Source organism: Capricornis sumatraensis, chromosome 10 (genome assembly GCF_032405125.1).
Source record: "Capricornis sumatraensis isolate serow.1 chromosome 10, serow.2, whole genome shotgun sequence".
In the NCBI taxonomy this organism is placed as follows: Eukaryota; Metazoa; Chordata; class Mammalia; order Artiodactyla; family Bovidae; genus Capricornis; species Capricornis sumatraensis.
This window is the reverse complement of record NC_091078.1, coordinates 96,711,476-96,736,578: the sequence shown is the minus strand read 5'-3', so window position 1 is coordinate 96,736,578 and position 25,103 is coordinate 96,711,476. Positions and strand designations below refer to the sequence as shown.

General features: G+C 47.5%; 1 protein-coding gene and 1 non-coding gene across 2 annotated transcripts; both read right to left on the bottom strand.

Moving 5' to 3' along the window:
- Window positions 1-1,348: 1,348 nt before the first annotated feature.
- On the bottom strand, window positions 1,349-24,814 carry IP6K2 (inositol hexakisphosphate kinase 2). Its single transcript, XM_068981933.1, has 6 exons — window positions 24,766-24,814; window positions 8,766-9,096; window positions 6,668-6,890; window positions 5,292-5,467; window positions 2,387-2,562; window positions 1,349-2,045 (listed from the first exon to the last, which is right to left on the bottom strand). Exons 2-6 carry the CDS (start codon window positions 8,965-8,967, stop codon window positions 1,545-1,547), a joined length of 1,278 nt encoding a protein of 425 aa, XP_068838034.1. The 5' UTR covers window positions 8,968-9,096; window positions 24,766-24,814; the 3' UTR covers window positions 1,349-1,544.
- On the bottom strand, window positions 3,333-3,405 carry TRNAL-CAA (transfer RNA leucine (anticodon CAA)). Its single transcript has one exon. It is a non-coding gene; the product is annotated as a tRNA-Leu (tRNA).
- Window positions 24,815-25,103: the final 289 nt, after the last annotated feature.

Here is a 25,103-nt window from a genome sequence, read left to right as displayed (position 1 = left end):
ACTACTCTCTTCCTCTCTAACGTGGGTCCTTGCATATCCATTCTTCTGCCTGGGACACTACTTCCCTCCTCACAGCATAAGGTCAGGCTCCCACCCTTATCAGTCACTTCCACATCACTCTCTTCTGCGGTCTCTGGAGACTTACAAATCCCAGTTATCTTTATTTCTGATGCTTCCTTCTGAGAGCAGATAGAAGGGCTGGTGGATGAGGATTGGGGTACCATGTGACGTTAAGAGCCAGTCTGGCCCACCTTCCAGTCAGCCCTGACCTGGGGAGGTCATTGTAGTCCTATGAAGCAGCAGGGGAAACCAAGGGGACCTGGGTTTCAATAAATCCAGAGTCCTGGGGACCTCCCATCGCCATCCAGAGGCTGGTCCAGCCACATTCTTCTCTGGAAGCCTGGACCCAGGTAGGCACAACCCGGCCAGTGTACGCAGGTGGGTGATTTTGGATATAGTGGATATAGGCACAGGACCTGGGAGAGAAGGTGCTGAGAGGTTCAAGCAAGAGGTGGGGCTGCTAGATCTAGACATCCAGATCCTCCTTTCTTGGCACTAGTTCCGGGTCCTTCTCCCTCGTGCCTGTGCCAGCAGTTCAAGATCTCGTGCCACATTTCTCCCTGAAACCCTCTGAGAACAGAGCAGAAACAGCTCTCTTGGGGGCTGCCCAGCTGGAACCACATGAAGGATGGCACTGGCATGGCTGCAGTGGGCTCCAGAGGTGGATAGGAGTGCTGGCAGATGGTGTGGCCAAGATGACCACTCGGCCCAGAAGACCCCCTCCATCAAGCCCCCCACCTCCTGGGACCTCCTGGGACCTTGACCCCAGAGCCAACCGCTGCCAACAGACGAAAGACTGGTAGCCACCTAAGGTCCCAGGATTGGCTCCAGGATGCCTGACATCACAAGGTCCGGCCAATTAGCTGCTGCCAGTGGCAGAGGAGCTGGACCCAAGGTTAGGCACACCTGCTGTCCAACTCTGACTGAAGTTATGTTGAGGGCAGGGAAAGACCTGTGTCAAGAGTCAAGCGCAGTTCTCTGCATAAGGGTGCTGGGATGGACCCATTTAAGGTTATGCCTGTGGGTGCTTGGTTAGTGGACTGAGGACTTAGCCAACAGATTATGGTGACTTCAGGGCCCATGGGGTGGGGGCAGTGGCAAGGAGGACACTGCTGGGCCAGGGTGGAGGTCGTGGCATGTGTGACGTTTCCGAGGGTTGGGAGGGGGGCTGGCTGCCAGCCCCCTATCCCTGGCAAGAACGACAGTAGCACTGTTACAATTAACAAAAAGATTTGTATTAGAACATTTACACTCAGGGAAGAAAGAGGTATCTGCATCATCAAATGTGGAATGTCGAAGAAATAGTTAAAATAAATAAAGACTCCGAGCGCGGCTGGGGCTGGCTCAGGCTGGGACTCACAGAGGCCTCTGCGCATCAGCTCCAGGCTGCAGGGCCACCGCCTGGCCATACTGGCCGCCTCCCCGACGCAGCACAGCTGTGCCCGGGACACACAGAGTCTCTCAGGTGCTGGTGCAGCCAGAGCTCACTCCCCGCTCTCCTCACTTATCTCTGTGACAATGTCTATCAGGCTCTGGAGCCCAAAGATATAGCCAGCATCCTGGCCTTCGTGGACCACACTGTCCTCACCATACAGCCTGCACGTGGTGTGTGCGAAATCAATCATGCGCACGTCCACTGAGCTGGTGCCGATGGGCTTGTAGGCATAGGCGCCGGCCGACTCGTCAGCAGACTCCTCCGACAGGTCCTCCAAGTCCTCCGCGTCCGAGTCCAGGGCCACTTCAGGCCGCTCCTTGCCGTCATAGATGATCAGCAGGGAGCTTGAGTAGAAGCGGTAGGATTCCTGTCGCTCCAGCACGCCCTTGAGTTCAGTCAGCTTCCTGAGCACCGGGCCCAGGAGCTCCCGGCGCAGGTACCGGCCATTGTGGAAAAACTGGAAAAGTGCCTCCTTGAAGCCCTGTACGGACAGCTTCCGTCCGTGGTACTTGTTCATGAACATGAGCTGCCCACTGCCCGCCTGGTACACCTGTGGGAGGGAGACCAGCAGGTCAGGGACCGACAGGCATCTCAGGCAGAGATGGCCCGGCCCCAGGAGAGTGGCAGCAAGACGACAGCCCTGGACCCGATCCTTTAACTTGTTAAGTACATCAGTCACACAAGGCCCTGTCCTTGCCAGTCAACACCCACTCGGATACAGCCCTCTGACCTGGGCACCGCCGCCAGTCCTCTGCTTAATGTGTGGGTTACTGGAGAGTGCCTAGTGTCTCCCCTTTCCTCTCTCTCTGGCCCACAGCTTCTGGACTCAGCCAGTCTGGCCAGCCCCAGAGAGCGTCACCCACACCCGCCATGCCCTGACACTCCTCTCACCTGCATGCCGCACACACGCACACCGATGACTGCCGACGTGCTCTGCTGGCACTTGCGGATCTGGTTAGCTGCCTTCTCCTCTGAAGCATCGTCACCATGCTGGCGTGTCCCCATTTTGAGGTCCAGGACACAAGGCACCTCGTAACGGGAAGTCAGGTTCTCCAGCAAGATAAATTCTGAGTGGTTAAGGATAAGGCCCCTCTAAAGAAAAGGTGCTGCTCCATGGCACTCCCAGGGTGCAGGGCCTACACACAGCGTCCCAGAAATCTTGCTCTATCTCCCAGGTGGGCGGCCCAGGGCTGACCAGAAAGCTAAAAGGCACCCGCAATTCTTGCCAGGGAACTGGCGTGAGAGCAGCATGGGCCCCATACACACCATTTCTTGACTCAGCAAGATGTGGGACCACAATCCAACAACATCCTGTCCTAAATCAGAACATCAGTAAGTTCAGTAATCCCAATCTTAAATAAGAACTAGAAATATCACTTAGGAACTCATCAAGTTTTCTCTTTTCAAATAAATATGTATTTCCCAGATGGGGACACTGAAAAGGCCAAGAAACAATGACCAGATGTATGAGTTCCCCTGGGGCTTCCCAGGTGGCGCTAGTGGTAAAGAACTTGCCTGCCAAGTCAGGAGACATAAGAGATGCTGGTTCGATCCCTGCGTCAGGAAGATCCCCTGGAGAAGGGCACGGCAACCCACTCCAGTATTCTTGCCTGGAGAATCCCAAGGACAGAGGGGCCTGGAGGGCTCTGGTCCACAGGGTTGCGAAGAGTTGGACACGACTGAAGTGACTTAGCACAATGCCCATACCAGCTCCTAGAGTGTGGACTGGTGAACCATGGCCCCCTGCTCACCGCTTTACAGCTGATAAGTTAGGAACAAGTGGTTCTTATAAATGAATTTTTTCTTTTTCTGGTCACATGGCCTGTGGGGGTCTTAGTTCCCTGGCTAGGGATTGAACCTGGGCCCTTGGCAGTGAGAGCATGGCATCCTAACCACTGGACCACCAGGGAATTTTCAGTTTTCTGTTTTTAAGAGGTCAAAAAGTAAATATATTTCATGACACATGAAAGTTGAATGAAATTTAAGTCTCAGCACCCATAAATAAGAGCTTAGCTGGAATACAGCCAGGGTCATTCATGTACATCAGCTGTGGCTGCTTTCATGCCACAAATGACAGAGCTATGACACAGTGTGTGCCTGCAAAGTCTGGAGTATTTAGTATCTGGCCCTTTACTGAAAAAGCTGGCAACCCCTGCCTTAAAGGAATAACTGAATTCACATCTGGAGTACGAACATACCTGACCCTGTGCCATCTCTGCATTCCAGAAAAGTAAGGCAGCTACACAGACGGCTGTGCTTGTGTAAAAATGACTCAGGAGCCTAGTTTAAAAGACTCCCACTCACCATGCATGGGACAATTTGAGCATCAGAGATAACTGCAATGAACTACGACATATCAAGTATGTTGAGGGAATTCCCTGGCAGTCCAGTGGTTAGGACTTCCTACTTCCCCTGCAGGGGGTACGAGTTTGATCCCTGGTTGGGGAACTAAGATCCCACGTGCTGCATTCAAAAACTTAAACAAATTCATGAGTTCATGATGATGCGGAAAACCTCACTAGTTACCTTTGGAGGATGTTAAGAAACCATCTCATTATTTCAAATAGTAAACTAAGGAAAATAACATTTAACCTGCCTTTCCTATTTGAACTATACTTCATGATAAGCACGTAGTTGATGAGGAAAAGCTTCTCTTTACAGCAGGATTCCAGCTCATGAATGAAAAAGGAATGACAAAAAACCACCTAATTAAAAAATGGATGTAAGGCAATGGCAATACAAAAGAGAAGGACGATGAAATTCTGCTTCCCAATCAACAGGTAAATACCACTTCTGAAGGAGTCTTGCCCCCGCTCCCTCAAACTGACCCTGAATCTGATCAAGCCTCTAGATCAAATTATCAACTTAATGCAAACAGAGGGGAAAGAGTAATGTGTAAAAGACACCACAGGTTGTAATCAGTAAAATCCAGAGGATGGGTAACTCTAGAAGACCCAGTTTCTCTGACAAGAAATTTCCAGGAAGAAAAAAACAGAAATGTATTTTAAAAGACTTAAACGTTTCAACTGAATGCAACATGTGAACACCATTTGGACCCACATTCAAGCAAACCATAAATAAAACATTTATGAGACAATAAGGAAAATGGGAAAACAAATTAGGTATTTGACAGTAAGGAATTACGATCCACTTTTCAAGGAGTAACGATAGTATTAGTGTTTTAAAATATCTTTATCTTTTAGAGATATATACTGAAGTGTATACAGGTGAATTATCTGATGCTTCAGAGAGAGCTCAATTGGGGGTGCTGGGTGTATAGACAGGAGACTGACATGAGTGGGTTAACCAACTGCTGGAACTGGGTGACTGGCACCATTAGGTTCAATGAATTACTCTACAGTGCACATCCAGGCTCCCTGACCGAAAAAAAGAAAGGAACCTTTCCCTTGTGATTTCTTCAAGTGGCAGCCTGGTAAACCAGACTGAAAGCCCAGTCCAACCCCACTGCAGCAATTAAGCGCTACTTGGGGACTTCTGCAATATGTGAAAACACAAACCAGCTCCTTGCACTCCAGGGTAAAGCACCCCGAATGCAAGTTGGTCCCTCCATGAGGTGACCCTCACCCCCAGGAACCCATCAAACTTCCTCCCCAGCACCTGCATTCCCAGACCAGTGCTCAGCCCAGAGGGAAGTGATGTCTGCCCAGTTATCACGCAGGGTGTCCTGGCACAACCATGACTTTAAAAAATCCAATGTCTCTCTCCAAGCCTGAAGGGTCTCCTCCCTTGTCCTCCCCTCTCCCCAGTGCAGAGAGGCCCTATGAGCAAAGGATACTGTACTGGTTCCGGTGTTTCGCATTCTCCTTCATTCTCTGTAACTGCTGCTGGTGACACTTCATGCTCCAAGGGTTGTAGTGTTTAAGCTGAGAACTTACACTCCCCTTTTTCTCTACACTGTAGTACAAAACTTCAGATTTCTTCAGCCACTCAAATTCTTCTTCTAACTTATGGCTATAAAGAGACAAGAAGCTGATAAATCATAACATCTCATCAGAAGTCAGGGGCAAAGAGGCATGAAGGAACTTTCTGCAGTGATAGGAAGTTTGATGTTCTGATGTGGTGGCTGTTTCAGCGGACACATTAAACATTTCAAACGGGTACATTTTACTGTAGTATACCATACCTCAAGACAGTTGATTTAAAAAAAAAAAAATTAAGGGGTTAGCTTGCTGCTTTAGAAAAACCTAAGATGTTAAGGAGAGCCTCTGCCTCCAGCCCACACCCCACAAGGCAGCCTTCCCTGCTCCCACCTTCTAGGCAGGACCACCCCCTGGCTTCTAGAACATCCAAGTTCCCTAACTCAGGACGCTGGAGACAGAGGCTGAAGTGAAATTCCATGAGAATAAGTCAATCTACTTGGCTACACTTAAAGAAGAGAAACAACCCTCTTCGGCTGTGCTCTGAGGGCCTCCCTCTGGCTGGGACAAGCAGGGGCTCCCCTCCAGCTGCAGCACTTAGCCCCCCTTGCGGTGGCGTCCCCTGTCGCACAGTGCTGGCTCTAGGCCATGCAGGCTCAGCAGTTGCAGGGCACTGGGCTCAGCTGCTCTGAGGCCTGTGGGATCTTCCCAGACCAGAGACTGAACCTGTGGCTCCTGCCCTGGCAGGCAGATTCCTGATCACTGAGCCACCAGTGAAGTCCTTAGCTATGTTTTGAAGCCTGGTGGGCTGCCATCTACGGGGTCGCACAGAGTCGGACACGACTGAAGCGACTTAGCAGCAGCAGCAGCATACACAATTTATCTTTTCATAAGCTCTGTCAAGGTGTGCCACTTGGGAGGGCTCTGCCTAGGGGGATCCCCAAGATGCGTCCCTTTTGTCTCCCACTATCAGTGAACAGCCTGCGGTAACGGGACGGATTCTGTCTGGGTCACTGCTACATTCCCAGATGCCACGCAGGGCCTGGCACAGGACAGCCGCAGGAGGAACGAGTGACTGAAACTCTCTTACAGCTGCCACGACAGTAGATTTACCTGAAATGGCACAATCTAACTCAGAGTCAAGCAGAGAAGCTGGGCACGCCACGTGGGAACTGACCCGAGTGACAAGGCGCCTGCCAAGTCCATCGGGTGAGCCCTTAGCCCCGGGGCACTGGGCCCTAACTGAGATCCCTCCCCTCCTCCTGCGTCCAGTCCCTCTCAAGTCTGTACCCACCTCTTCGCCTTCTCCTCTTTCCGGTGCTGCCGCACCCAGTCCTTAGAGGTCTTGTCTGTTTCTAGAACGTGATGCTTTTTGTTTGTCCACCTGAGCAGCTTGCTTTTTGGTTCACAGTCTGAATTATCTACACTGTCCACAGTTCCGTGGTCCCCTTTTAATGGATGTGCTATTAAACACAAGTTCCTGTCTTCGTCTTCTTCGAAGCTCACGGATACCACACCTAGAAGGAGGGTGAACACGGAAGACTTTCAGTTCCACAGGAATATGTGTTACAAATAACATGATTGGAACATTTGTTTTTTTCTTACCCTGTTCCTTAGTCTCTATGTTGCCAGAGGCCCCAAACTCATCTGCAAACCTAACAAATATCAAAACAGCTAGAAAAGATGACACCATACAAGACACGCGATTAGGGAGCAAACATGGCTGAGAGTTCCTCTATGATTCACTCAACGAGGCAAGAGCCAAAGAATTACAAGACACATTTTTCCATCATTGAAAATGTTTATTAATTTTTATGTAATTCTTCTAATCCTGAGAGAGACATGAGGACATTTGCTTTTTAAATCTTGTGGGATTTTTTTTACTACCTTAAACAGAATCTCCGACGGCCTTGAGGCTTGCTTTAAACCAGAGCCTGAACAGAGATTTCCCTGAGAGGTAAGAAGCGTCCGAGGGTAAGGGAAGACTGGGCAAGCAAAACAAAATAAAGGAGCAGACAAAGCAAACCACACAGCACAAGACACCCTGGCAAAGGCTTCTTGAGCCCCCCACACGGTGGGCACCCCAGCCTTCTGTCCTTCTCAGATATATTCCTTTATTGGTCTTTGCAGTCTCATGTCGCAAAAGAACAAGATGAACACAAGGCAAATGGGGTTGGGCTGGGAGTACAGACGCGTAGTGGCCTTGAAAGCAGCTCTCCCCGAGTCTCTAGAACCTGCCATGGGTAATGAGACAGTCTTTGAGGAGGGGGCTGTCGGGTGGGAGGGTTTCAGCAGGTGCCGACGAGTGCCTTAAAACCGACTGGCTGAACACCTTTCCTCCCAGGCCTCTCTGGCCTGGGATCACTCAATTTGCTCAGTTCTTGCTGCCCGCCCGCTTGCTCGCTCGCTGCAAGGGAATGCGTGCTTAGAGAGACGACGCTTCTGAGGTGGTACCCGGCTCTGGGCGCAGAGGAGCTGGGGTGGGGAATTCAGGGGACCACACTTTCCTGTGGTGGGAAAGAACCAGGGAAAAAATGGGGGCAAGGGCAGCCAGCTAACAAGGGACCTTGGGCTCTGTCCTGGAAAAAACAACAGAGAGGACCAAGTGAGGGCCTCCAACTTCCCCACCCCCCCCCAAAGCACCATGCATGTTCAGAATAGAGAGAGAGGTGACTGTACCATTCTATCCTCAAAGATTATGTTCCAACAGTCCCAGAGAACCCAAGCTGTTCAAGAGTCTTTTGCATAAGCAGGCAATGCAGCTTTACAATTAGTTTCCTTAAAGGATTCTTCCTTGATTTACAAAGGATCCCCCCTTCCCAGGAAAGACCACACCATGCTGATTCCCCCTATTATAAAAAGGAAGAGAGTCACCATATGTGAATCAAAGGGTTGTCGTAATATAGCAATTTCAGGGACATTCCGTAATAGCAAAGGGGTTCAATTAATCAGCACAAGCCTCCCACTCCTGCGCTCCATCTGACTCAACCCTGCTCCCAGCCTACCTAATCACCAGGGCTTCTGGTTTCCTGGAGGACAAAAAGCAGGCAGCAAGTGTTCTGGGTAAAATCCTCTCAAAGTCTTCCCCGAAGTCCCCTCATGGGGGACTATGGGTTACCGTGATCAAGAGACACCTGAACATAAAACACAACTACACTTTCACCAAAAATAAACTCAAAACAAACCCACAAAACAGAATTGAGCAATCTTACCAGGGCTTGAAAACTGAGGGTGTGAGGTGCTGGGCGGAGGGCCAAGAGGAGGAGGAGGGAAAACACAGAGCGGGTGGGAGGGGTGAGGGCCCCGGGGTGGCTGCCGGGACCTCCTCTGGCCGCGGCGCCTCGCGGGTCCTTGCCAGGCGCTGGCGACCCCTAAGGCAGCTGGGGGCTCACCTTTGTACTGGGGAGTGAATTTGCGCATCTCAGCTGGGAGAGTCTCGTAGAACTGGTGCTCCCTGGGGACCAGGGGCTTGCACAGGGTCGTCTCGTTGAAACGGAGCACGCAAGAGTGCCCCCCGACCTGGTGGACAAAGGGCTCCAGCAGGATGCCCTTGTCGCGGGGCTCCACGTCCATGGCCCTGAAGGCTGGGCTCATCCTCCAGGTGAGGGCAGCAGGGAGAAGAGGGGGCGGCGGGGTCCAGCGGCCAGCGCGTCCTCCGTCTGTCGTCTGTCCGTGCGTCCGTCTCTCTGGCCTCAGCTCCGCGGCCGTGTGGGCCAGGACGCTCTGCGGAGAGTAACAACGGAGTTGGAAACGGCCAGGCACCGCCTTAGAGGCGCTGGCCGTCCTCTTCCAGCAGAAAAGACAAAACAGCCTGAGCTCCCGCGGGGTCCGCCCACGCCACCCCTTCGGCCCCGCCCCCGCCCGCAGAAACAAACAGCCGCCGTCGTCCCGGGCGGGGCCGGATGCCGACTCGCAGGGACTGGCTGAGAACCCCAAACAGCTCCAATCACCCCCACCAGGCCTTAGAAGGCCATTACCACGAAGCCACGATGAGGTGAAATCACAATTTAAAACCTAATAGTCGCATTAAATCGTACCATTCATTTTCTACTACAATTGTTAGACTTAAGAGTAACTGACATCCAAGGCTCTCCGTTAATTAATATATTTTAATAGACTTTATATTTTACATCAGTTTTAGGTTCATGGCAAAACTGAGAAAATACAGGTTTCCCACATACCATCTGCCCCACACATGCATAGACAGCCTTCTCCATTATTAATATCCCCCATCAGAGTGGTACACTGGTTATATATGATGATGAATCTATACTAACACAGAATAGTTTACATGGTGGTAACAGGGTTCCCTATTGGTCGTTATTTATGTTTTTATAAAATGCCACTTAAAGGGAAACCTGCTTATGCACCACCTAGTAAGATTACCCACCATCCGCCCCCCACAGGTGTGCCGCATTGCCCCTGCTCTGCCCCTGCTCAAGGCCAAAGGCAAGCCCCATTAACCTTATTAGCAGTGGAGCTTGGGCCCAGCTTTAATGATTAACCTCTGTATCTAAAAACAACAGATCTCCGCTGGCTAACTCGTTTAAAAAAGATACACAGTGTTCTAGGTCACAGACTATTTTTATTGGTTCTCTCCCTATCTCCAAAAGCTGGGGCACACCTTTTAACCAAAGCTGCATTCTTGGGGCACTTGTCCACTGAGGTCTAGGAACTTCGGATCCCCAAGCACACTGGATCTCAGCAAAGCACTCCTCCACACATTAGTGAGACGTTTCAGCTTATGTCAGGTTCATGCTGTTTTCCGCCTAGAATTACAGACTACCCAGGTGCTACTAGCAATACTAACGGGGCGGGGGGGGGGGGGGGGGCGGCAGCGGCTTGGGCTTATTTCAGTGTCTGTAAGGGGTTCTTACTAGGAACTCCTCCAATTCCCATGATTCCAAATGAGATGGTGGTGGTGGTGAGAATGGGTCGGATGGAGGTTTGCCCACTGTCCTCTAGGGTGGGTAAAGCACCCACTCTGTGCTAGGCTCACTGCAGGGACTTAATTTGATCCTCTGGATACTTTTTATGAGGGAGACATTATTCCCTCAGTTGGTTTGGGGAGCTAAGGAAACTCATCCAGGGCTAGAGCCAAGAAGCCGGAGTTTCCAGACAAACCTCAATTTGTTGTTTGTCCCTCCACAGCTGCCTCTGGGGCCCAGGGTCTCTGGCACATGCACTTCAGTACAGCACTCAGACGCTCATGGGACACTTAGCTTGTCCTGTGATAGTGTTCTCACCATGTTTTTATATTTTCTATTTATAAAGCAGCCTCTTTCAAAGAGTTTAGCTGGTGTTTCTCTTTTCCTTTCAGACAGAACTGACAGTGGGCTCCCTCCCACTGGACTCAGGGATTAAAAATCAATATGCTTTCCTATATGCAAAGAGCAGAAAGTCAAAGGTTCTGATTTCTCACACTCGACACTACCTTCTCATTACAGAAGCCCTCAGGAGGGCAGGTGCTGAGAACCGTCCCAAGACACAACACAGGCGATCAGCTAGAAGGACGAGTACCTTCCAGCCATTCCAGACTCTACAGAAGGTGGAGCTCTGAGATGCGTGGCCACACAAGCCCTTTAGCTTTAGAGAGAGCTGTTCACACCAGTTTTCCAGTAATGAAAAAGACCTCTGGATTAAGAGCAACCCCAAAGGAAACCTACTGACTCATGATCGGTCTGCCGGTACCCAAGAAAGAACTAGGTACCATAATTATTAAATTATGAAAGCACAAGATGTTTTTCATCGGCCAGGCTTTAGAAACACAGTTCAAACCTTTGATAAATGTGAAAACTCCTTTTGTTGCCACAGCAATGCTAATACCAAATGCCTAACACCCTTTCTAATAACTCTGCTCAAGATTCCTTAAATGCATTCAATTTAAAAAAAAATCTCTCTCCAGGGATCTCTCTTACTCATTTCCCACCTCCAGTGAAAAATCCCAAACAGTATCTGGTCCTTCATAAAAGCTCTCTGGAGTATGGTTCATGGGTGTGGCTGGAGGCTGAAAAGCCCACTGAGGGTCTCCACCTTCTCCCAGGTCTCCCGTGTGTTCATTAGTGGCTGGAACCTTGGCACCCTCCCTCCAGCACCCAACTCTGGCACTTCACAGAACACTGCTCCCTGGAGAAGAAGCATCACCTTACATAGACGCAAGAAAACTAAGGCCCTTTCCCGTCTGTGCCAAGTCTGATGATGGAGGAAACTCCTAAATGGCAGAACTGGGGAGAAAACTGATGCTGTAGTTAGATGGAGCCAGCTTCTAGCCCCAGTTCTGCCATTTCATTGCTTGGAGGAAGACTCCCAAGTCACTGGCTCCCTTCGGGGTCCAGTTTTCTGGTCTGTAAGGTGGGAAGGAAAGACCTGAGGTGGACATCTACTCTGAGGGCTTCCCTGGGGGCTCAGTCGGTAAAGAGTCTGCCTGCAGCACAGGAGATGCAGGTTCAATCCTTGGGTCAGGAAGATCCCCTGGAGAAGGAAATGGCAACCCACTCCAGTATTCTTGCCTGGAAAATTCTATGGACAGAGGAGCCTAGTGGGCTACACAGCTCATGAGGTCGCAAAAGTCGGACACGAGTTAGCAACTGAACCACCATCACCAGATATCTACTCTAAGGGTGGGATAATCCAATTAGTGAGTGGCAACCAGCAGTCTGTTTTAATCAAATAGGAAAAGAAAAAAAGAGCAAAACCCACTGCATCACAGATAATAAGGTAAGTCCTGTTTTGTGATTCTTTTATTTCAATTATGGTCGGTTTCTCAATGTGAAGAAAACTATGGCTTCACTGTACAACATATTTCTCACATTGGGACTGCAGAGAAATAGAGCGTTTGTTCTAGGGGCCCTTAAAGATTGAATGCCTGTGGGAAAATGAAGGAGCAATTTCCCAGTGATTATACCATAGATCGGAAGGAAATGGTAACCCACTCCAGTATTCCTGCCTGGAGAATCCCAGGGGCAGAGGAGCCTGGTGGGCTGCTGTCTATGGGGTCGCATACAGTTGGACACGACTGAGGCGACTTAGCAGCAGCAGCAGCAGCATACCATAGATCAGCTTCTTCTCTAGTGGCTTCAGCCTGGTCCAAAGAAAAATGCCCCAAGAACCTGCTGCATTTCATGGCTACTCTTCCCACGTGTGGTTTGAGCAGTTGGGTCTCTTAAAGGTTTTTCAACATTTGAGTAGTCTAAGGCCTGGTTTCCCAGGAATCCTAAAACATTAATGGTTACTAAGAAGTCCATGTGATGGACCCTGAACCTAGTGTGAAAGGGAATAATCGGAAAATACTGACTTCACGTTTAGCATCTGTTTTAGGTTTCCACATTGCCTCACATTTGTCCAGGAAACTATCAATTGGTGAGAAATGCAGAACACGATTCATCCCAGGACATGACACATATTTCCCCCACAGCTCATGCCCTAAACCTGTTTAAGGTTCTGCTGGAAACAATGCCTTAATAGTTGCATCCTTTAAAATACTGAAAAGAAAACAACTAAGACCCTTGGGCCCTTAGCTCACACATCTAGAATTTGGTTAAAGTGGGAGGCTACAGACAGGATCTGCTGGGGACACTTACTCTGCCTCAAGAAAAGCCCCAGGGTTGAGCAGTCACAGGGGGCAACAAACAACCTTTACCAGCTGAACCTCCTCCATGAGCCTCAGAGCCAGTGCCCACATCCACTCACAACCCATGACTATACCACCAGGGTCAGTCACTGTAATTCTCAAACACTGCTGGTAGGAAAAAAGAAGTACAGCCACAGTGGAAAACAGTTTGGCAGTTTCTTATGAAGTTAAACATATACTTATTATATGAGTCAACAATCCTACTTATAGGTACTGACCTAAGAGAAATGAAAACAAATGTCCACATAATGACACTGTACTTGAATGTTCACGGTGGCACTATTCACAATAACCAAAAGGTGGGGAAAATCCCAGTGTCCATCAAATGGGGGAATGAATAAACCAACTGTGATGTATCCATATAATGGAATATTATTCAGCAATAAAAGGAATGTACCGATATACACAACAAAGATTAATCACAACAACAAAGATTAATCACAAAAGCATTATGATTAACTGAAAATAAGCCAATCACAAAAGAATGTCTGCTGTATGATTCCATTTACATGACATTCAAGAAAAAGCAATAGCAGAAAGTAGGTAAGTAGTTGCCAGGGGGCAGAGGGTAGGGGACCAGGACTGACTGCAAAGAGGCCCAAGAGAACATTTAGGAGTAATGAAAATGTTCTATGCTGTGACTGCAACAGTGATTATATGGCTGCATAAATTTGTCAAAACTCATCAAATTAGAGATTTAATGTCAATGAATCTTAATGTATATAAATTATATTTCAATAAAGAGCTTGACGGAGAAGGCAATGGCACCCCACTCCAGTACTCTTGCCTGGAAAATCCCACGGACGGAGGAGCTTGGTAGGCTGCAGTCCATGGGGTCGCTAAGAGTCGAACACGACTGAGCAACCTCACTTTCACGCTTTGGAGAAGGAAATGGCAACCCACTCCAGTTTTCTTGCCTGGAGAATCCCAGGGATGGGGGAGCCTGGTGGGCTGCCATAAATGGGGTCGCACAGAGTCAGACACGACTGAAGCAACTTAGCAGCAGCAGCAGCAAAGAGCTTGAATTTTTCCTTATACTTTTTTAATTTACAAAAATTTCATAACAAGTACAAATTAAAATAATCAGAAAAGATTGTAATTAAAAGATCCTATCAGCTGACAAATAGTTTCTACATGCAAATGCACTAGCTGGAATTCACCCCCTATCTACTCTCCTATCTACTCTAACTGGGCTCAGTTGCCTCCACTGAGCATCTTGAATCACTCATGCCAAGCAAGGTAAGCCTGGGTCGCCATCTTGGTCAAAGTAAGGGCTCTGCCCTTTCTGCGAGGGCGCTCCCTGATGGTAGAGACTTTCAGGGACAGCCATGTCCCTGAAATCCATGACACCCACTGTTAATCCTGAAGCCATCTGCTCACCTTCAAAGCCTAGTTTTTAGCAGGCTTTTACTCTTAATACTAAGAGTGGAGAAGGAAATGGCAACTCACTCCAGTCTTCTTGCCTGGAGCATCCCATGGACAGAGGAGCCCAGCAAGCTACAGTCCATAGAGTCACAAAGAGTTGGACTGGACTGAGCAGGCACACACGGCTAATACTAGGAGACCTATACCAGCTGCATGGTTACCTTTTTAAATTCTTGTAAAGTCAAAGCAAAAGCATCCTTTACACACAAATAAGCAGAAGAGACGCAAAATGGTCCAATAAGCCTTCCAGTAAAGCACCCGTCATGAAAGAAAGATCAGCAGCAAACCTGCTTCAATTATCCTGGCTTTCTTGCCATTTCTCAAACGTGCCTGATACACACTTACCTCAGGGCCTCTGTTCTTGCCATTCCCTCTGCATGCACTCTCTTACCTCCTTCAGCTCTCTATCCAAACATCACCTCTCTAATGAAGTCTTCCTTAGCCGCCCCATCTGAAAGTGCCGCATCTCCCCATCCACATGCCTTCCACAACTCCGCTTTATCTTCTCCTCAGCACTTACCACCATCTAACATACTGTATATGTTTTATTTGTCCTGTTCATTTTCTGTCTCCTCCACCCTGCCCCCACCAGAAAACCAAGTCCATAAAGCTGGAGATTTTTGACTGCTCTGGTGACTGCTCAATCTCCAGAGCCCAGAAGAGCACCAGCACAGAGTAAGCACCCCACAGGAGGTGCCTCAAATCACCTCCGAGTCATGAGTATCTGCTGCACACAGATCAACAGAGAACTCGAAAGGCACCCGCTGCAATGATCCAAACCCACCCCAACCATACAGGGAGTACCACCAATAAATAGCCACACCCTTCACCAACTGCATTCTCAGCATCGACTAGGTGTTAATTTTGCATTTATAATCGCCCACCATATTAAGTCTGCATTAACCAGGGCGTGTAAATGAAGGGCCCTGCACTTGAACATTCAACTGGGACCTGCTGCTGTGGAACTGCTTCATGTCAACAAAGCCTAAGCTCTTAATCTAATAAGAGCCAACCTCTTGGAAAATTCTCTCTGTAGAAAATCAGGCAGAAGCATGGTCATTGAAGAATAAAACTTTAAAATGTGGATACAAAATTAAAATCCTCTCACCGTTTACAAATATACTAATTAGCATTCAGAAATTCTGCGTTAGCATTGAGCTGGCATCCCAAAGACCCAGCTTTCAGGTTGCTAAGTTATCACTTAAAAAAGTAACACGGACTCACAGGGGTCACGGCTGTTCATCTCCTTCCAAGGCCCTGGAGTCACTGCATAAAAAAAATATTAAATTTTAAACCACAGGATTGCCAGGGAAATCCCTATGTGACCTTTTCATAGAAAAATTACGACACTGCTGTCATAAAATGAGGTGGTCAACACACTGCCTCGAAAGGTAGGGGAAAAGTACTGTAGTATTAGGACTGCCCTAGAGGTCCAGTTGTTAGGACTCCACACTTCCACTCAGGGGGCCATGGGTTCGATCCCTGTTCAGGGAACTAAGATCCCACATGTCGCTCACCACAGCAGAAAAAAGAAAGTATTGTAGTACTGATTTTTTAAATGTATGACTTTTTTTGGTTTTCTTCTTTCAATCCAAATTTACTTTCTTGAACCTTACTGGTGTTTTTTTCTTTTATTGGCATATCATTGATTTACAATGTTAGGTTAGTTCCAGATGTACAGCACAGTGAATCAGTTATACATAGAGACATATCCACTCTTTTTTAGATTCTTTTACCATATAGACCATTACAGGTTACTATGTACAGTTCCCCGTGCTATACAGCAGGTCCTTATTACTTCTCTATCTTACACATAGTAGTGTGTATATATGGCAATCCCAATCTCCCAGTTTCTCCCTCCCCTCTCCTTATCCTTGGTAACTCTAAGTTTGTTTTCTTCATCTGCAACCCTATTTCTGTTTTGCAGGTATGTTCATTTTCTAACCTTACTGTTTTCATAACTGTAAATTCTTTTGTTTAAAGATGGATGATACATATATTTATGTTACATTATACAAACCTCAGCCACCAGAAAAGCTGGATCTGCCCTGTGCTAAGTGTAAGATTATTATTCCCTTCTCTTCAGTTTCCTGAATGCTCCAAACTTCTTGAAATTTTCTCAAACTCAGATCATGTCTGTTACCTTTATAACTGAGAGGGAAAACATTAGGAGGAAGAACAAAAGAATTCACTATGACCGAAAGAGAAAAACGCAGATGGCTGCTCAGCTCTTGAAGGTTATGAACTCATCCACAAAAAAACACTGATGCCACCCACACTGCAAGCTCACAGCTCTACTGCACAATGGAGACACTGGGAGACCGACCATATGTAAACAAGTGAGGATGATAATCCCAGTAATCCAGCCCCCGAAGTGTGTACAAGGTGCTGAAAGGTCAGAGGAAGTGGCCAACTCAACCTTCAGTGACGACGGGATACGACCATGCCAGAGACAAGAGCTACTGTTTACCAAGCCCTTAGTCTGTTCTGTAACTCCTTCCCTCCTACAACAGCCTTCTGGAGTAAATACTAAGATCACTCCCCTACACATGGCTGCACGGAGGCACCAGACCACCCAGGCCTCATCATGGAAAACAAGATGTTCTTTGAGATGAACGAGTCACTGCTAAGAAGGTGGAAGGGTCACCCTCATGTCACAGCAAGCGGTGGCTCCACCAAAGAACACAGCAGGGCTGGAGAGACAACACAGAAGCCCTGCCAGTGACTTGACACAGATGCCTGGGGTCCAACACCAGGTGTTCATTTCTCCTCTCATTAGCATCTTCTTCTAGTTTTAATAAAGGAGAAACTACAAGCTGTAAGTGTATTTCATGACAGTCACAACATTGTAGATCCTTCCACCAATTCTGAGGAACAAACAAAACAACAGATTCTGTTCCAAAAATGCAGACAAACTTTTCCATAAGGCAAAGAGCAGCCGCTCAGTGCAGTCTCTGAAGATCACACTGGTCCATCTCTTTGCCTCATCAGACCAGATTTCTGGAATGAAAGACTTGAGGGCCCCAAGATGAAGGGGAGACAAGTAGAAGGAGCTTTTAGCCGACCCAGAAATACATTTATCAGTTACAATGCTTGAATGACAGAGTTTGAACAATTTAAAAAGTTTCTCAAGTTAAAACTGGAGCACTCCTCCTTCAAAAAAATCTAAATTATTGATTCTAAGTTATCACATGTTCCCTTTACCAGAATGTCAAATTTACTTTAAATAGAGATCAGTCCTGGGTGTTCACTGGAAGGACTGATGCTGAAGCTGAAACTCCAATACTTTGGACACCTCATGCGAAGAGGTGACTCACTGGAAAAGACTCTGATGCTGGGAGGGATTGGAGGCAGGAGGAGAAGGGGACGACAGAGGATGAGATGGCTGGATGGCATCACTGACTCGATGGACATGAGTTTGGGTGAACTCCGGGAGTTGGTGATGGACAGGGAAGCCTGGCGTGCTGCGATTCATGGGGTCGCAAAGAGTCAGACACGACTTAGCGACTGAACTGAACTGAACCTAAATGTATTCCATACACAGACCAAGAATTCTAAGTTCTCCTTAAAAAGCCTGTTACACCTCTTCAAGGGCCATTTTCCACCTGGCACTTTCTCCTCCTTGATGCAACGACAACTCCTACCACCGTGTAGGCAACATACTCAACAGTAACAACAGAAGTGATGCTTGAAGACTGGCCAAAACTGGTCTTGATCTATGGGGGACTTTCCTACCCTGACTCACGGTGCTCTCTTGTGCCAGTAAAGCAACAGTCCATTAGCTTCAGGCAAGATCATATACTCCCTGCCTGTGGTAAGTGTTTACCCTGCTGATTTCTCAGCAGTTCCCAAACCAGATGACCATGAACCCATTCTCTGAAACAAGTGGTGCCAAAAATGATTCAGTCCTCATGGGCAGCCACAGAACCCAGGCAGCCCCGAGCTGCACAGGCCAGCACAATGAGTGCTGTGACCGCTGGTGGAGGAACCAAGGTGTACCCTGCGCTACATCAGATCCCGTGCTTGGAGGGCAGTTTCCTCCCGGTCTCACAATACCTCGGTTCAGGTAAACACTCCCCTCAAGGGCATGCAAAGCGTCCTATGCTAACAGGACCAATACAGCAGCTTTGGACGTCCCTGGTGGTCCAGTGTTTAAGAATTTGCCTGCCTATACAGGTGGCCCAAGTTCAATACCTGATCCGGGAAGACTTCATATGCCGAGGGGCAGCTAACTCTTACTGAGTAAGTCCAAGTCCTCAACCTCCAATCTCCCATATGGAAAATGGCAAAATGGTAAAAGGCTACGGCCACCCTGGTCACAAGGCAACTCTCTCTGGAAGATACCACCACAACTGACAGCAGGGCCAGCTGGGCCGCGCTGACTTCCTCTCTCCAGTTCGGGGGTGGGACGCAGTGCAGTGGTGTCCTTTCAAACAAGCCAGCGAGGCCTCTCAGGAAGACGGATGGGTCAGCGGGGAGGGGGCAACACTGCGGGTGGGGGATACAGGGTTTCTTTGGGGATGAATTACATGGGATGTGAACTGTATCTTAATAAAGCTATGATTTTAAAATATCAACACAATAAAAGGGCCACACTACAGAGGTCACAACCAGCTTGGGAGAAACGTTCCAGTGACAATGTCAACACTGAGAGGAGTGGACAGTATTTAAGAGGAGAGCACCTCCAAATGTGGCCACGGCAATGGCAGAAATGCACACAGGCAACTTGGAGAACCAATTCATGACCAGTCAGTGAAGCTGCTCAGTCGTGTCCAACTCTTTGCGATCCCAGACTGTAGCCTACCAGGCTCCTCCATCCATGGAATTTTCCAGGCAAGAGTACTGGAGTGGGGTGCCATTTCCTGTGTGGATAAAAAGCATAACTTCTACTGGAAGTTATTTATTTATAAAGAAATAATAACACGTATGTGCAATTAAAGATAAATATTACAAGAAATCCAACTTTCAATACCTCTCTGTAAGTCTGCACACTTAAACTGTACCAAAAAATTCCTTTTAAAACCTTCTCCCTGACATAGTGGGGCCTGTCTGATACTTGGGTATAAACGGTGCTTCACTTACTCTCATGTCTTTATCTGTACACCACGCACGGTAATTTTAAGGAGGTGCCATGAGATGGGAACACAATTAAAAACCTAGCCTCCTGCCTGGTTTACGGGTGAGTAATGCACTCCTCAAACGTGAGCGGTCCTCTGTCCACTGTCCCAGTTCCTACAGAAAGTCCAACGGGAGGTGGAGGCCAGAGGACGGAGCTGACAGTGCAAGTGGATAAGGGCATATTAAGCCTGCCCTGGTGGAGGGGGAGGGTGAAGAAAGGGGTGACAGGTAAAGGAACAGAGTGCCAAAGGACAGCCTGGTTACAAGTGTGACAAAATGACCACCATTAGTCATTAGTTTGGGGTCTCTTCATCCTGTCCATTTTCTTCAGTGCACTTTTCTCTTCTTTCCAGAAATAGGATGAGGCTATATATGTTGTTTGGCCTTTCTTCCCGCCAGTAAAATCAGCTTTATTTTTCTCACCTAATATTTAAAAAATACTGATAAAATACACACAATATAAAATGTACCTTTTTAACTATTTCGGGGTAGACAGTTCTCTGGCATTAAGTACATTCACAATGTTGTACAATAATCACCACTATCTCCAGAACTTTTTCATTATCTCAAACTGAAATTCTATACATGTTAAGGAGTAACTTCCCACTCTGCCTAGCCCCTGGCCACCACCATTCAACTTTCTGTCTCTATGATTTTGAGTAAAATTATTCAACATTTGTCTTCTGTTTTGCCACCTTTTTCCCCCAACTAGACTATATGACTTAGACAGCCTGCTACATCTATCTATATATGATTCCTTTTAAAGGCTGCATAATAGTCACACAAAATCGTTATGTATTTACCTACTTCCCTTCCAACACTATTTCCAACTTTGAAATTACAATAATAACGCAGTGAGCATGCTTGTATCTGTCTTTGCATGCCTGTGAAGTATTTCTGTAAGAAAAAGTCCTAGAAGTAGAACTGCCACTGGGACAGAGCATAAATTTTAAAAGACTGCACCTATTCTTTCACTCCGACCTGATCCACAAGGTATGTGAGCTACTGAATCCTGGAGCACTGTGGTAACATTCCAATTAACCAGGCAGAGAGCCAAGGAAAAACGTGGCTTCAGAGAGATCCAGCCGGTCACTACTACAGTGACATGAGTGGAGGGATGGGGACAGCAGGAACCAGCATTTACCGGGAGCCTTCTCTGTCTTCATTCTTACCTAGAAGATACCAATCTTCTTCATATTTATTAGAAGCTCATGTGTAAAAGGTGTTCAAAAGAAGAAAGATCCTTAAGTTTTTAAAGAAAAACTGCCTTAGAAAACTCTCTCACGCTTCTCTGTCTCTGTCACATAGAAATATTTCAGGTAACTTTGTAAGCTTAAGAATTTACTATCTGGTTACTGGAAGATGTCAAAACTAAAGGTAAAAGAGAAGGAGGCAACACACCCTCCCAGTCCCAAGCTTGGGAGTTCCCTGGCGTGAGGATATGACAGCAGGAAGAGCCGAACCCCCAGCAAATAGAGCTGTGACCCGCCAGGAGGGGGTCTGCAACCAAGCTGATCTCTCCATCATCTCACCGCCTGGGCTTCCTCCTCTTATGAGTCTTTCTGCATCTGTTTGTCCCAAGAGGGCAGGTGGGAAAACATCCTGACAGCCTCCAGGCTCTAGGGCCACTAAGACATCAGAACCGCCATCTCCAGACACCTGTCTCACCTGGAGTGACCTCATTAACGTCATCTCCCCTACTCAGCGGCGCACATGGCAGGGCACAGGGCCTTCTGTCTTCTCCACTGCACCCATAGAGCCCAGCCCACACAAGGGAATTAAGGAGGGAGGGGGAGAAGATAGAGAATGATCTGGTGGAGGGTGAGGTGTAGCACGCTGTAGCCCCTCTCAACCCTTGAAGGGGCAGCTGACCCCCAAGAAAATCTGAGACAACTGTAGGCCTCTGTCCTGAAAACGCATACCCTCCCTGAACTCTGCATATGATGCGTGGAGCTGGCAAGCACAGACCCTCTCTTCAGAACCCCTAATACACGGAATCAAATTACAGGAATGAGTCAGATACTGAGTCTTCAAAACAAGTCAGAACAAGGATGTTTTGTTCATAAAGTCAGATACAGCTGAGAAGATGTGCGTTGACCTGCCAACAATTAAATATAAGGGATGATCAAGCCATCAATAAGAAATGTAAAGCAGGTAACTGGTAAGGTGGGAGTGAAGCCTAAGTGAACCTAACCTGAAAACAGATGTGGAAATTAGCTGCAAAGGAAAGAGCAGATGGCCCTCCAAGAGTAGCATGCAAAGAAAGAAGAGCACTGGGTCAAGATGCCTGTAAATGAGCAGCCTGTGGGCAGAGGGTGCAACACTGGTGAGAGGAGGAGGTCTGTGAGGAGACAAGAAGCAAAATACCTACATTCTCCTGGAGGAAGGGTAGGACTCGCTGTTCCATGTGGAAAATCTGGACCATATGACACAGAGGGAGGAGGAGGGCCTTACGCTGTGTGGCCCTGTAGGTCCCTGACAGTCCTCAAGAGTGCACAGTTTGGGGCTCACTTTTGAATGAGTCCTGGCCACTCCATCACAACTTCTTCACTAAAAAGATATACAGGTGTCGTGACCCCTTCAAACCCGGCCACCATTGTCAAAAGGTCTCAAACACAGGCTGTAATCAGTAAAAGCCAGAATGTGGGAACCCCTACAAGATAAATGACAGTTGTTTCAACAGATAAATTGCAAAACAGAGTGATCATATACACATCTAAGAGACCCTTCATCAAATGCAATTGCAGACTTTATTTGGATCCTAGTTTGAACAAACTGACTAAAAAAAAAAAAAAAAAGAAAGAAACAATCAGGGCCATCTGACCATGACTAAATATTTGAGAAAAATCAAGAAATTATGGCATCACCGACTCAAGAGACATGAGTTCAAGCAAACTCCAGGAGACAGCAAAGGAGAGGGAAGCCTGGTGTGCTGCATGGGATGGCAAATAGTTGGACGTGACTTTGCAAGTGAACAACAATAAACAAAAGGCCTACTGGTGTAGAAACTGTGGGTAGCCCCTTGTTTTAGTGATATGCAATGGATATTATAGTTTGGGGATAGGCCTCCTAAAATTTCAACTTTTTTTTTTAGGGGAAGAGAGGAAGGCAGAGTGTAAAGATCAGATAGGAGTTCCTAACTGCAGAGGCTGGTGATGGATGGATGGTTAACAGACCTAAACCACCTTTTTCATCATTTTCGGAGACTCTTTTCCTTCAAATTCTGAGGTAAACACTTAACTCAATTTTTGGGGAAAAGGCCTCTTCCTGGCTACCAGAATATACTGCAAACACTAGAACTGCTTATTGCTACTTGGTATGCAAATAAGCAAAAATATAATTTATTTAAAAAACATAAATATGCTTTAAAATGTAATCACATGAAAGCAATCATTTACTATATAAAAATGTGTTCAATGTCTTTAAGGTGATTACCCCATGAGGTAAAATAACTTCACTTGAAGGAAAAATTCATCCCCGGTGCATCCTCCTTGAGCCAAACAATGGAAAATTTTTACCTCAGCAAGCTGGCCTTGGGGAGGCTCTGTCTTAGCCCTGTTGCCTAGCGACGGGTGACATCTTCGGTACTTACAGAAGTCTCTGGCACCCCTCGCACCCCTCTGCAAAAAAGACTGGCTACAGTTCATCAGTCAGTAGTTGTGCCTTCCTCATACCTTCCACTGCTCAGATAGATATAGGGCTGGTGGATGTCACCTGCAAAGCCTTGAAATAAAACGAAGTTTATTACATCTGCTAAACTGGCTTTTACAACTGTATCAACTCCAGTCCTAGCTCTCATCCATCCTATTCCTAACAATTCCTGCGAATTGTACTCTAAAGTCTAAAGTTACAAAGCAGGTAAACCAAGTAGAATACCAGGTAACCATTCAACTGACTTTTTCCTCCAGAAAAAACTACCAAGTGATCAACTGGTTTATTACGTCAACATGATAACGTATTCATTACGCCAATTTAATAAAAGCATATATCTTGCTCAGGTTTCTAATTTTGGTAGTGGTTAAAGTTAAAACAATAACAATACCAGCCTGAAACTTCTCTTTAAATCCTAAACACCAGGTTACAGGATGAAATTACACAAACTCCACAACAGCAATCTATGTAAATAAGCATTTTAGTTCACTTAAAATGTTACCCTGCTAAAAATGCAAATACAGCAAATAATACTAGAATTCATCAAAACTACTGTAATCATGGTGCTTTATACAAAGTATCATAAAACTTGTGATCTGCAACATTTTTTGTTACCACTTTTCAGAACTTTCAGTGCTTAAAACTATTCTTTCAGATGATTTTATCTTATTCTTGTTCTATGTACAGTTCACTACCAAAATGTTTCATTCCAAGCAGTGATGAGTTTTATTTCCCCGGTATCTAAGAGCACTAGATGTTACTGGTTTCTACATTTTCTTTTCACAACATTTGGACTCATTTTTCTGCAATTCGGCTATAAGAAATTGAATAAAATCCAAAAACGAAACTAATCACTTGGACGCAAGAGACAAAATGCAGTCTGCAATCAACCCAACGTGAAAGATCTGCAAGTTCCATCCATGGTGAAGCTTATCACTATGAAGGCGTCCCCGGATCCATTTTAGGGCTTTGGGGGATAAGACGGTTAGGTTTGCAAATACCCACCCCCTCGCCCCCGCTGACACCAGCTGACAAACCCAACTGACATTCAACACTCAAAATGGCTGCACAGCTGCCAGCCTCAGGTAACCGTACCTGAGGCACTGGGCTGAGTTCTCCAGCAGAAGACTCAGGGAGACCCCCATTAATGACCCGAGATATCGTGAACGCCAATGTCCTGGGGAGACCTCCCTCAACGACCCAGAGATCTTGCCCTCTTCCAAAGAGCGGAGACTCCAATGACCAACAGAGACCTCGTATCACCAAAATATTCGGGAGACTCCCCCCGCGGTCAATGACCAGGGAAGATTCTGCCCCTCAAAACCATGGGAGATCTTCTCTCCCCAGTAACCTGAAGAAATAATGCCTCTCTCAAATGACCGGGGGAAATCTGGCCCCACAGGGACCCTGAGAGATCTCTCTTACACCCATAATCGGGGGAGAACCCCTCCCCCAAAACCTGGGCACACCCCGAATGACCAGAGACTTTGCTCCCTGAAGACCCAGAGAAACCCTCCTCCAAAGTCCCCGGGGCGGCAGGGCCGTAGGCCGAGGAAAGGTGGCATTACCTGCTGCCTCAGCCCGGTCCCGCGGAGCTTCCTTCCTATTGTTTCTCTCCCACCAAGATGGCGGCCGCCGCGCCGAGCCCCGCCCCCTGCGTCTCACTCCCTGAGCCCCTCACTATTGGCTCGCACCGGGAGCCCAGCTCGCGGACTGGGCGGCCCAAAAAGCGCTGTTGCTAGGGCGCCCGGATTCGTTGTAGCCGCTTCCGGAAGGGGCGGGGAATGGGCGGAGTTAGGGAGAGAGGTGGAGTCTTGTCTGCCTTCAAGGGAGAGGGTGGCCAAGGAGGTCAGGGTGGGTGGAAAGATGGGCTTCGAGCCCATGGTTGCAGTAAGGGATGCCAGGG

What these genes read in the sequence shown, in the direction of transcription:
- IP6K2 (XM_068981933.1), bottom strand. Translation starts at nt 8,967, where the DNA reads ATGAGCCCAGCCTTCAGGGCCATGGACGTGGAGCCCCGCGACAAGGGC. An exon ending in GAAACACCGGAACCAGTACA is followed by an intron (nt 2,563 to 5,291) that starts GTATCCTTTGCT and finishes TTAACCACTCAG; the next exon opens with AATTTATCTTGCTGGAGAAC. An exon ending in TGCGTGTGTGCGGCATGCAG is followed by an intron (nt 2,046 to 2,386) that starts GTGAGAGGAGTG and finishes TCCCTCCCACAG; the next exon opens with GTGTACCAGGCGGGCAGTGG.